The sequence below is a fragment of the Rhinocladiella mackenziei genome, assembly GCF_000835555.1.
Source record: "Rhinocladiella mackenziei CBS 650.93 unplaced genomic scaffold supercont1.7, whole genome shotgun sequence".
Lineage (NCBI taxonomy): Eukaryota > Fungi > Ascomycota > Eurotiomycetes > Chaetothyriales > Herpotrichiellaceae > Rhinocladiella > Rhinocladiella mackenziei.
Genome location: NW_013550598.1, coordinates 288718 through 302146, shown reverse-complemented (window position 1 = coordinate 302146; position 13429 = coordinate 288718). Strand labels below are relative to the sequence as shown.

Below are 13429 nucleotides of genomic sequence, written 5' to 3'. Positions count from 1 at the left end.
GGGGGGGGGGGGGGGGGGGGGGGAATAAAGATTGTTTGAGCATGTTCATGCTGATTAAAATGGCATGTTATCTCAAAATGATAAACAGTACTAACTATACCAAGTTGCGGAGCTCAGGAAGTGAACTATTAAGGGAACCAGACATATGACCTAAAGTGACAAAATTCATACTTGTTTGGGCTTATGTTGGGGCAATCCAAACGTAACACAATTTTTTCAAGGAATATCGAAGAGGTAGATAGGGACCTACACATGGTTTCCAGCAGTATTACGAACTGCAACTGGGCAAGCCAGGATTGTAAGAGTGGGGCACTAGTGTCGAAAGATCTACACGCATGTCGCCAATTGACAAGGACGCAACAATGGGCGGCGACATAAGGATGCACAGTCGGAGAAAAGACAGTGCCTAAATAGGTGTTTGATTGGCGGCTGTGCCGCCCTATGGCCTTCATCATGCTTCAGCCAACTCGATATTGCAAATGTCAAGTATACTGGCCGTTAATGTTTTGGTTCTGCACACGGGTACAGACAAACTCCAGCACATATGTCCATGTGTTTAAACCCAAGCGTCTCGGTGCAGCTTTTCAGGTCAATGCCCAATCGATGTTATTGAATAATGGCTGGTGTTGCTCGTTGTAAGGGCCTGGCATCTATACTAGTACCAGGCATTGTTAATATTTAGTGTCAAGAAATAGCAGGCTATTTACATAATGTTAGACTGGATCACTTGTGGGCACATGGTTGAAAAACTTTGAATTAGTTGCTAATGCTATTTGTGTTGTTGAGCATAATCCCAGATTGCGTCCTAGCTCTTACATTCGTGTAGTTCAATACTTCACCATATACTATGACAATTCCTTCTTACAAGACAGACCAAAACGGGTATTGCGTCGTATACAAACTAAAAACATTTTCAGGTCCAAAGCAGTGATATTGAATAGTGAATAATACATTTTTTTCGGGTAATGGTCTAAATGCTCCTCCTGTTGAATTTAGAACAGATAAACCAGGGAGATAATTAATGCCTCATCAGAGGGCCTTTATCAAGAGGACCCGGAAAGTGGTTGAGCACCTCGAGACCCCAAGATCCTAAGTAGTTCGAACCAAATCCATCCACGAGCAATTCATCGGTCAAGAATCACTATCCCAGCATCTCGCATTCTCTCCCCTTTCATCCTCCTCGGCAGCTCAAGATCATTGGTGACGCTTAACAGTTCGCGTTGTGCATCCTGCTCAGTCCGCATCCCCCTCTCCGGTAGTATCATTGGTTTGAGGCGGAACGATTTTAGCAGAGTTGCAACCATGGCAACAATCTCGACTTGACTGAATTTTTTACCAGGACAAACTCTCGGTCCCCCAGACCAAGGGTTGAAAGCCATTTCGGCCGCTTCTGAAGGGGCCTCGAGAATTTCATGACCCGTTGCTGGGTCGACCTTGATCCATCGCTGGGGACGCCACTCCATGGAGTCCGGTCCCCACCAGCGTGGATCGGTTTGCGATCCGGCAAAGTCCCAGTTGACATAGACCCCAGGGGGAACAACTAGCTCGTGCTCTCTAACACGAAGAATCTGCGGCTCGTTCAGACATATTCTGGTGGTGTCACCAAGAGGGCCCCAGAATCGAAGGGTTTCATACTATGCAGGGAAGTCAGTGTATTGGTCGCTTGACTGAGCTCTGGGGACACACCAACAGCGCCTGGCACCTTACTAAGCGAGGAAAAACCTCTTCGTATTGTAGAATATCTAATTCGCCGAGTACTTTGTCCACCTCTTCACCAGCCCAATCCTGGACCTCTCGGTAGGAGGTAAGGAAAGGAAGGACATGCATTGCCGCATTAGCAGGTGGTTCAAACCCCACGAGGTTAAGAATAAACATATTTCCGTATAACTCATTGTCGTTAAGATACGAGCGTTTCCCGGCAGGGGTAAGTATATATTTCTCCTCGTTCTTCACCAGTTCATTGGCGCGGATAAGAGCACTGATAATATCAGCTCCGGAGCCGACGGGGGGTGGCCCGGCTCGTCGCTGTTTGTCAATTGCCTCTTCCATGTATTGCCTGAACTCATTCAGGTGTGTTTGTATATCGACAAGCCACCGAGGTGTCAGCCATCCTGGGAGTGAGAGGTTGCGGAACATTACGATCCTTAGAAACTTGGTGAATATAAACCACATGGCATCGGAGAAGCTAACAGCATGTCCAGGTGGAATTCGTCGAAGCCCGCCATCAAAATCATATGCATGCCCAAACCCCACTGCTGAGAGAACATGCATAGCGAAGATTATGGAATCATTTTTAATGTCCTCCATATAATTCTGGCCCTGTGAGCGGCTCCTAGCAATTTGAAACATCTGTTTGGCTTGTCTCAAAGCCTCGTTCCAAACTAGTTTATAATTCACTTCCCGGAAAGCCGGACTTGTAATCTTTCGATGTCTTTGCCATTCATCCCCATTGACGGTTAGGAGATTCTTGCCGAATAAATCAAAAATATGATAGTGGTGTTGAGGTTTATACCAGGTTTTGTATTTCGACTCCAGCTCGAACCCCGCCACGGGGTCAGTCGTGACGATTTCATTGTGGTTCGGCGTGACGAGGACAAAAACATCGCCGAGGTCTTCATGGTTCCTAAATCGGATAGCCACATTCCACCCATGGAATGAATAGTCGATCCACGAGCCTAAGTTGAACGGGAGGAGTTTGAAGAACGGATAGAAGTGGCGCCAAACGAAGAGCCAAATGTCATCCTGACGGTTGAACAGGAGCACCTTGATGGGGATTCCAAATTTTTGGGCTTCCAGGTAGTTAATCAGCAGATTGTATGTTCGCAGTATAGCAATACAAAGGATGGGGACTCCAGGCAGCAAGAACAAGGCGCTCAGGATGGCCATGATGGGGCAAACATTCGTGAGAAAGAACACTCGTCATAGCAAGCGATGATTTATCTCGGTGGCGCCTATTGGTAGTCGCCAAGGTTGCTACTGTCTAACTGCATTCGACAAGGGATAACGAGAGCCCGACATGAGAGTCTGAGTCCGACGTAGATAGTAGATACTAGTACTGTCAGAAACATCCTATCGCTATACTCGAGTATCAGAGTCCACCGATCAGACAGAAACTTGGCTAGCATAGAACAATGCCTGACAATCTCTCCCGTTAAGCATAGCTTCTGCCTTCATCTGTCCCTGATTAGGAGAATCTTCGGGCGGCGGCGACCTCTCTTCGGTCCTACTACCTTTAGCCTAAAATGCCGTTCATTCATTATCTTAGTGGGAATTACGAGCAGGTGTCTACAGGCCGAAGGCACGGCAAAATTCCTCACCGCGGCGACAAATTACAAACGGTATCTAGTCAAATATCAAATATAGCTATAGGCTGGTTTGAGGCATTCCCCGGGACTTCAGCGTCCACAGTGCCTGATGCATGCGTTGTTTTCATCCAAGCGTTCACATCATCACTGTTTCCTCTTTCCGGCAACCAAGCCACCTGCAAATCTATTGCATCTTTTGATATACAATTCCGTCTCGCATTGGGTATGGTGTCCCCAACGAGAGATTTGCCTCCTTCTACGTTGAGGCTAATGAGTTTCGAGAGATTGTTTGTCCAGGGTATCCATCGCATGAGACGAAGGCAGAATATCGTGGTACCCTAGCCCCCAATCAACCGACCCCTCGGGTTAACAGCCTCGAAGCGAACCCCGCTAAAGCCGAAGTCACGGACCCACTCGTAATAACTTACGATACGGTAATTACAACGTGTATAAACAATACAGCATTGAAACCGCATTTGCCTAAGTCGGTCTATAGTATTAAATCTCGGACTTACACATGTGAAGCTACGGTTGATTCATACGTCAGCATGACATACGAGCGAAAATCCCGAAGTTCTGCCTATTTCCTGAAAGACGACGGGAAAGAGCGAGCAAAGGTGAGATTTTCCTTGGTGAGGACAAGTAACTAGGTCACCATGCCTCAGCATCTAAGTCTATGTCCGAAGGAAGAGAGAAAATGCCCCCCTGGGAAGGGGCTTATTCTAATTGCGTTGATCATAACTATAGCCTGGCTGATAGACATCAGTGGGCGTACATTGATTGTTTTGAGTGCTCTCATTTCGCATGTTTATACAGAAAAAGATTGTCGCCACCTTCCGGTGTCTCCGTGCCCGGCTCCCAGATGAGATCCTTGTATAACTGAGTATTTCAGCTGAAATGTTACCACATACTATTTGACACATCGCGAGGCTCCCAAAAAAAAAAAAAAAAAAAAATCTGCAATGTCATCATGAAAGGCTTCAAGTGTTCAGACTCCTCCTGCCCGAACCAAAGTGTCGAACAGGGATGCTGGCATGGAGAGTGCACAGTTACCTACCAGGCTACAGCACCTCAACAGGCAACTACGGAGGCAACAGCGCCAATAAGCACTATTCAGAAAAGCTATATAGATAGGCTCTATGCCACCCTCTGATCGAATCCACCCAGAGCGTTCTTTCAGTTCAGATAGCACAAGAAATTTTGACACAAAGCGACGAGCTCGACAACTTCCAAGAGCAATGCTTCACATGTCAAGTCACCCGGATCCGATGCCGATGTTGACAACGGCTTACTATACAAATTTGGATGAAGTAAACTACTTGGACAACCGAAGACGCAGTGTTGCGGTCAGTATCTATAGCTGAGATTGAGACTTTCACCGAGGAAGTCATGCTGCATCTAGGGTATCATTCAATTAGTTTTAAGTGGTGCTTCTATTATTGACATTAGTTCGATGGTAGCTGGACTAGATAATTGGCCACCTTTCAGCACATACTGTGGCCATCATCGCAGGGGATAAATATGAGTAGTTGAGTTGGACGCTGTTTAGTGTTTACATCGACGTCTCTTCTAGGCGAAGCCAAACCAGAGAATGTTTGTCAAAGACGAGAACAACTCAGCATCTTTGGTAATGATATCTCTTGAGAGGTGAGATGCAAAGAGCTCTATGCTACCTATTTTATAGCACAGTGTCAATTTCAAGTATCCCCAGATTTACCCCTTGGATTTCTCCGTAAATCTCATCTTCATCCTCTCCAAAACCAACTCCCCTAGATTCTCAATCGTCCCGCCATTCAGCATTTCGAGAGTGCTGACTTCCACCTCCAACTTCCGCTTCAACCAACTTCGGACTTCGACCGTGACCAGGCTGTCGACACCTAGCGACATCAAGCTTCGTTCAAACTCCATATCCTCTTCTTCAACAGACTGGAGCATGGACTCGTAGATGAAGACACCAATCTCGCGCCGTAACAACTTCAGAGTCTCCGGGGTGCTAAGAACCGAAACTGGATCTGCAGCCTCGCGTAAGGACGCCGTAAGGCCTGCAATTTTATCCCCACTGCTCAACCTGGAGGACCCCGTAGTTGGGCTATTCATACTTGCAGCCTGGATATTCCGATAGATATCTGCTTTTCGATCCCGCTTAAACAACACTCTATTTGTCGCGTCCGTCATTGGCTTGGTCGCTCTGACGCCTAAGGTGAGTTGGCTCCTGGAGGTAAATCCTGGATTGGTGGCTCGGGCGGCTACCTCCTCCTTCTCTTCGGATGGAGGATACTGCTGTAAAATTGACAGATGAAGAGCCTCAGAAACCTGGCCCTCGGTCAGGATCGGAAATCCCGCTGTACGGAAGTAGTCCAACATATCCTTGTTCTGGCTCACGTATCCGACTTCAGAAACAACACCGATGTCCAGGACGGAGGCCGGAAGACCCAGAGAGTGTCGATACTGAACAAATGCATCCTGGAAACTGTTGCCTGCGGCGTAATTCCCCTGACCTGGCATCCCAAAGGCGCCTGAGTTGGAACCAAACATGACAAAGAAGTCTAACTCTGTCTTTGCATCAAGAAGAGCTGAATGCAGATTCCAAGTGCCGTCCACTTTTGGTTTGATGGCTGTCGTCCAATCGTCATGGGACATGGAGAGGAAGGGGCGGTCCTGGATTACCATGGCCATCTGGAGGACGCCAGCGATGGGAAACTTAACTTGCTGGATTGCGTCGCGGACGGAGTCAAGGGATGTGATGTCGCAAGTGAGAGCTTGGAAGGTACAGCCTTGTGCTTCAAGCTCGCGGAAGAAGGATTCGTATTTCGAGGTACTCCCAGCGGAGCGAGAGAGATAGATGAAATGTCGAGCGCCGTGTTCTGCCATGTAATTTGAGATGGCACGCCCCAGGCCACCAAGGCCGCCAGCTATCAGGTAGGAAACGTCGCTACGGAATTTGAGGACTGGCTGTGTAGCCTGGATGGGAAGGGAGCCGCGATCTATGGGCAATTTTAGTAACAACTTCCCTGTTAAATCCGGCTTGCTGGAAGAGCGAAGAGCACCCTCAAGCTCTTCTATCTCGACTAATCGAGTTGGTCTGATTGGTTCGATCAATTTCTGTTGATACAGTGAGACTATTTCTTTCAGAAGTCTGAATTTTTGTCAGCGTTGCTCCAGTCGACACTGGCCGAGGAATTGGCTTCTTACTCAGGATAGAGATCATCCATTTCTCCCATGTCGACGCTCAAAAAGGTTCTGCTGGTAGCGAACAGACTCATATCCAAGTTTTCGAGAACGGGACCGCCGAGGCTGATTATCTAGTAAATCGTCAGTATGAGTATTCGTACTGGGAGAAAAACATTCTCACCTTTCCTCGAGGTGCGACATACTTGCACGATTCTCTGAGGCTTTCGGATAGCACATTCACTACTACATCAAAGCCCGCCTTTCCACTCTTGCTTGCAAGGTCATGAAGAGATAAGCTGCTATGAGTTGTAACGCTCCTAGCATCAGAAATACCAGCCTCATTGACGAGAAACCTTGCTCGTTCCTCGCTGTGAACGGAGCAATACGGCTACTTGGATCAGCTCTAGGCCCGATTGAAGGTCGAACAAGCTTACCTGGGCTCCTATCATGTAACAAACGCGAATGGCTGCTAAGCCAACATCTGAGTCCGCATTTGCGATCAGGACCGTTTGGTCTTTCTGGACCCGTGCTAGGTCCCGGAGGCAATGAAGGGCAGTAGCGTAGCCCAGTGTCATCGACGCTGCATTTTCCGGGTCTAAGCCATCAGGGATTTTGATAACATTGGTGGCCAGGAATTTCAAACTTGTATGAACTTCACGGGAGCCCAAAGCTATGACGCGATCGCCAACGTTGAGCAGCCCTGCGTTGCTGCCAACTTCGACTATTTCTCCATAGTAATCGCGAACCCTGCCCTCTTCCAGAGTAGAGAAATCCTGTGAGAGGTATTAGCTAGGTTGGAGGCAATTATGTGTAAGGGCAGTACCTGAGGATTCATTCCGACATAAATAGGGCGAACAACGACCTCCTCAGGCCGAATTTTGATAATGGGTTGTGGGACCCACTTCAAGAGCTTGGAAACTCGTGTAACTTCAACTTCTAGCTTGAGAGGAAGATCATCAGTGTCCTGCGATGCCTCAAGCTCCTTTGGCACATTAGTCCAGTGATATCGACCAACTTTCACAAAGTTGTCGTCGATGACGTATTCGTGGTCTGTATTCGTCGCAGCATGGCTTGTATCTAAGAACTTCTCGAAAACCTTCAGGATAGTCTCGCTCAATGAAGGGTCGAATTTGTCAATCTCCAGCGTTGCAAGGGGAACTGACATTTCTGCTCGTATACAACGGATTAAGCCAAGCGTAATGCCAAAGAGAGCGTCGCTTGGCTCAATCTGTGCAGATCCCATAACCCAGAGCATTCGAGCCGAGGTGAGCCCAGCAACGACCTGCTGGAAGGCTGAGAGACCTTCGGCAGTAAGCTGCTCAAAGAATGGTTTATCAATTTCAACCAATGACATGATGTCCTGAGACGGCGGTATCAAACCTCCGAGAATGCAGATATCCACGAAATACTCTTGTCCTTCGAAAACTTGTCGCATCAGCTTCACGATATCCGTCTCGGCCTGGTCCGGCCTGATTAGAATCGTGACCGATTTGTACTCTTGCGCGCTAACAATAGGCTTCGCGATCATATTGGCGCCGAAAGCCGCCTCGTGCTTCGGATCATCTAGCACTGTACATTCAATACCACAGAAACCGGCAGCTCGAAGTTCGCTGGACCATCGCTCAACAGAGATGATTGGCTCGTTGACACGTCCATCAGCTTCGCCAAGCCACCATCCCGGTAAAGGACCCATGATGAGATTCTTCATCTTCACGGAGCTAGGGATAACCTCCTGAAGGAAAAATCTTCCGCGGGGACTTAGCAGTTTGTGAACATTCTTAAGCGTGACGTTGATGAACTCTGTGGCGTGGATAACGTTCGAAGCGACGATGAGATCGTAGGTCCCAAGTTCGAAGCCCTGTCCGCCTGGATCTCTACTGATATCCAGGGTTTTGAACTCAAGACCTGGAAATTCACTGAATCTGTCCCTTGCGGCCGCAAAGAATCCAGAAGATATATCGGTGAACGTATAGCTTGAGTACATTGGTTCGTTGTTGATTGACGTAAGGGCTTTCAAAGCGATCAATGTGGTCCCGCCGGTTCCGGCGCCAATCTCTAGAACCCTCAATGTTGGGTTGCTATGGCCGGCGCTGACGAAAAACTCTGACGCGTCAATCCTAGCTCCAGTGAGAGCATATAGCTTCGTGAGGGTGTCATCTTTAAGGTAAACTTCGAGCACCTCAGTCGTGCCGTCGAATATTCCGACGCAATTGTCAAGAAGGCGGGTCGTAAGCTCTGCGACGTGAACAAATGGTGACGCCTTCAGTTTCTCCTGTAAGAGGTGAATCAGCTCTAAACGGTGTTGGGAGCTCAGCTCCAGAAGCTCCTTGCTGTTGGACACAATCTTATTTTGACCTAAGCGTCCCCCTGTAACAACACCGTCCATCCACTTGCGAAACTTTGTGAAATGCCAGTGAGAGTCTTGGGTGTCTTTGATCCTCTCCAGGATTTCTGCGGAACAGAGGAGCCCATATTCCTCTATGATTCTAACATCGTTCGCATCCTTTTCGTGCGACAACATCAGGGTTTCCAATGGGACAAAATCAATATGCGGTCGCCAGCTGGCACGGGCTGCCGCTATTGGATCATCTAGGACAGTGACCAGTTTCTCCTCGAATGCAGAAAGGCGACAGCCTTCCACCACAAGGACGGGAGTTGATCCTTCCATAGCAATCATCTCGCCCTCGATATCTCCCTGGGCACTTATATGGGTTGCAACTGCCTTTGCCCGGAGGCGGTCTGGTGACTTGTGAGGCTGTATCGAAATTTTTTCCACGAACGTCGGTAGAGGAATGCGCTGCAGGTGTCTTGACAGGCCTTCGCTCGACCCCATGCCTAACAACTGGAGGCATTGATCCATTGTTGCCGGATGTAGGGCATAGGCTGAATCTGTAATGGTCTGAGCCTTCAGCGTCCCTACCGCCATTTTTTGGCCCGGCATTGCTGACACATCCTCTAGACCTCGGAATGAGCCATTGTAATGTAGCCCTACCGATTGAAATAAGTCGTAGGGTGAATGAATTTTCCTGGGAAGGGCTTCGCTTGGTGGTATCTGTGAATATGTTGGCGGTTCGGCTCCAGGCCTGATATCTCCATCGCAGTGCTCCGCCCATGTGCTACCATTGTGTGAGACTATTGCGAATTCGTACCAGCCATTTTCAGATTCGTGTGAGTTCTTTGATCGCCTCAGGCTTGTCATGACCTCGACGGGATTATCTTGCACAACCATTGCTGTTTTGACGTTAAGATTGCGGATTATGAAACCCTCAATCCCCGTGAGTTGGCGAACTCCTTCTCCTGCCATAGCAATATACCCGGCGAAAGGGAACACAACGTCGCCGTATACCTTGTGACCGGCAAGCCAGATGGTATCTTTGAGGCGCAACATGTTACGCCATACCGGTTCGACGTCGTTACCCTCTAGTACTCGCGAGCCAAGCAGCTCATGTCGAGGGAACTTTCGCAGCCTCCAATCTTTCACTGCCCTGTTCTCACTCCAGTAGGATGTATCATGATTCCAGGGGTAAGTTGGAAGGTCCGTGAGTAAATTAGATCCAGTTGTGAGTATCTGAAAGGTCAATGGCACTGCTTGGAGGTATAATTGGCCACACATATCCAGGATGCATTCCCTGGCATCCTTGCCACGGACCAGCGATGAACAGTAGATTAAACGGGCTTTCGAGGGAGACGCTTTAAAGATCTGTCTCAAGGGCCCGGCGAGCGCCGAATGAGGGCCAACTTCTAAGAACAGCTGATCTGAAGTCCCATTCTCGATAATGGATTTAACCGCAGGGGAGAATCGGACGGGAGACTCGAGGTTTCGTCTCCAGTACTGCGGGCCAAGGGTGGTATCTTCCGCAAGTTTCCCGGTGACTGTAGAGAAGAACCTTATCGCCGGAGATCGTTCCTTAACAACAGGCCCTAAATATTCCTCATACACGGTCCCAATCTCAGCCATATGGTGCGAATGGTATGCCTTCCCGTCGGTTTTGAGACGACGCGTAAAAACCTCGGCATCATCAAGCTTAATACGCTCGATGATACGATCAAGGACCTCCTCGTCACCGGAGAGCGTAACACTCTGGGGGCTATTCTCGCAAGCTATCACCACACCATTTTCAAGGTATAGCCTTGCTTCAGCCTGGTTAAGGCCAATTGCACCCATTGCTCCTCTCCGGGTTGATATTGTGGTTACTAAGCCTCTGTAGTAGGCAATTGATATCGCTTCTGCAGCAGTGATGCCGCCAGCCGCGTACGCCGCGCCGATTTCTCCACTGGAATGACCGACAACAGCTGAGGGTACAATGTCGAGCGACCTTAGAAGATTGACTAGAGCAATTTGAATTGCTGTGCATAAGGGTTGCGAGAATTCAGCTTTGCTGACCCGGCTCTTGACATCCTCTTGTAAGAGCTCGTCTAACAAGCTCCACGATGGTGGATATTGCAACTTGGTCAGTGCATTTCCCAGTCGAATAATGTCTTCCCGAAAAGATGGGAACCTCTCAATCAGTTCCTTGCCCATTGATGGCCATTGGGCTCCTTGGCCTGTGAAGACAAACGTCAACTTGGGAATTTGCTTCGATCGATCTGCAGTAACAAATTCGACAGAATCTTGACCATTTGTGATACAATAGGCTCGATGAGAGAGATGGTCGCGACGACAAGACAGGGTGTAGGCAAGATCTGATATCTGCTGGGGGTGTTGTCCAATATAATCCTGTATTTGCGAACAACGTTCCTTCAAAGAGCGGCCATTGGTTGCTGATATCAAGAGGAGTTCCGAAGTTTTGGATTCACGTCCTCGGTTGTTGGCAAGGCCCTCTGTGACATCATCGTAAGAGGAAGCAGATTCGATGACGGCGTGGGCATTGGCACCGGTGATACCGAAAGAGTTGACGCTGACTCTCTCTGGCCGACCCTCCGGCCAGGGAGTTGGCTCCAAAGGTACGACTAATCGAGCTTCTGCAAATGGTATTTTCGGGTTCGGTGTCGAGAAATTGGCTTGTGGTGGAATGGTGCGCTTTTCGAGCGCTAGAACGGCTTTTATGACACTGGTAATCCCAGAAGCACTCTCACTGTGGCCAACGTTGGCTTTAACCCCACCGATATAGGTATCCCGTCGGTCACCAAAGACTTCGGCAATGGCCTCGAGCTCAAGTGGATCTCCAGTCGTCGTCCCAGTCCCATGGACTTCCACAAATGGCGTTTCTGAAGGGTCTTTTAGTCGACCGGCTTCATAAGCTCGTTTTATCAAACGAACATGTGCCTTGGGATTGGGGGTCGTAAGACCAGCGCTTCGCCCGTCACAATTGACAGCGGTAGAGCGTATCACAGCTCGTATAACATCCTTGTCATCCTTCGCCTTGCTGAGCTTCTTCAGCAGGAGAGCGTTGATGGCTTCACCTCGCGCATATCCATTTGCAGTAGCATCGAAGGTGCGGCACTCTCCTGTAGGGGACAGAACACCAGACTCGGTTTGTTCAATTGTCGTGGTTGGCGTCATAATCAAGTTCGTTCCGGCCACAATGGCCGCGTCGCACTCCTCATTGCGGAGGGCTTGAACTGCCTGGTGTACGCATATCAACGAAGATGAACACGCAGTTTTGATGGTCATGCTGGGCCCCTGCAAGTCGTACTCGTACGACACTCGGTTCGCAATGGCATAGTCATGCGAGCCTAGTGTGTTGACCACACCACCAACTTGCTGTGGGTCTTTCGCAAGAATGTCAATCCAGTCATAGCCCCAAGCACCGACAAAGACTCCGGTGTTGCTTCCCCGCCAGCTGCGTTGACCCGCATTTTCCACACACTCCCAGACAACCTCTAGGAGCATACGCTGCTGCGGATCCAACTTGTCAACCTCGGCTTTGCTGACGTTGAAGAATGATGTATCTAGTACATCGATGCCGTCGCGATCTTCGAGAAAGTGGCCATGACGAACGCCAATGGTTCCGGGTTTGCCGCTTTCTGTGTAGAAGCCCTCGCAGTTGTATCTCGATTGCGGGATAGGACCTCTGGTTGTCTTCTTGTTGACAAGTAAGTCCCATAGTGCCTCTTCCGTATGAATCCCCCCGGGAAGTCTCATGGACATGCCCACAACTGCGATGGGCTCGGGGGTTGAGGCCACGCCATCAGGATGCCCGAGTCCGTTACTTGCCACATGGCCGTTGACGCGATGATTACTCTCACCATTGGCATAACCGTTTGTATATCCGCTTCTGACGTCACCCATTGTGACTATCTATTGTCCCATTACCACCTAGCCGGAAGAAGTCTGCAATATTGTCCCTGTCCCACAGTGTGCGCTATATGGGATCTGGTAACTGCCTCTTCGGCTGCGGATCTGAGGGGCCTAAGTCCCTTTTATCATCCCATGATATGTCCTTCGTCAGGGTGGTCATTTTCGGCACGGCTATCAATCGACGTCAAAATAACCCGGATGTATGAATGAGGACGGTTAAGGTACGGCCTGAATGCTAGTTTTGTCACACATTGTAACTCAGCGACATTAATTACAACCTTGTAATGTCAACGCATATGGGGGGGTATTTGCAGCTTAGTCAGGCATGGGGCCCTTTACAGGGTGAGTCCCATGAGGCGTAGGCTAAATGCCCCCGCATTAGGGATTAGGAGAGGAAAGACTGCTCACTCCAAGCTGTGACTGTGGGGCGTTCAACACTGAATTTGCAGCGACTATTCAGCCGGCATGGCGCTCCATAGTTACGTAGACCGGGTATTTGCATTTCTGGCCGCAGACAGAGTTAGATGCCGACCACGACATTTGCCAAAAAGCGCCGACCCAGGACTCTTCGAGGAGGGAGATGAAAACATCCTTTTTCGGGCCTCGAGCGCGAGTATTCCGACCCAGATTTTCTCTTTTGGGCAGCTGGCCAGCATTTCGGCATGATCGGTAGCGGTCTGATGTATTAGGCAGTCCATGCTACTTGCTACTG

The 13429-nt window shown here is 49.2% G+C and overlaps 2 protein-coding genes across 2 annotated transcripts; both read right to left on the bottom strand.

Annotated features, from left to right (window-relative positions):
* Positions 1-1124: 1124 nt before the first annotated feature.
* Z518_08953 (uncharacterized protein) lies at positions 1125-2886 on the bottom strand (the record flags this gene model as incomplete). The annotated part of the gene is made up of 2 exons (XM_013412910.1): positions 1125-1634; positions 1708-2886. 2 exons carry the CDS (start codon positions 2884-2886, stop codon positions 1125-1127), a joined length of 1689 nt encoding a protein of 562 aa, XP_013268364.1.
* Positions 2887-5018: 2132 nt separating this feature from the next.
* Z518_08952 (uncharacterized protein) lies at positions 5019-12708 on the bottom strand (the record flags this gene model as incomplete). The annotated part of the gene is made up of 5 exons (XM_013412909.1): positions 5019-6441; positions 6498-6607; positions 6658-6864; positions 6911-7249; positions 7300-12708. The coding sequence occupies 5 exons, from the start codon at positions 12706-12708 to the stop codon at positions 5019-5021; spliced, it is 7488 nt and encodes a 2495-aa protein (XP_013268363.1).
* Between the last annotated feature and the right edge of the window lie 721 nt (positions 12709-13429).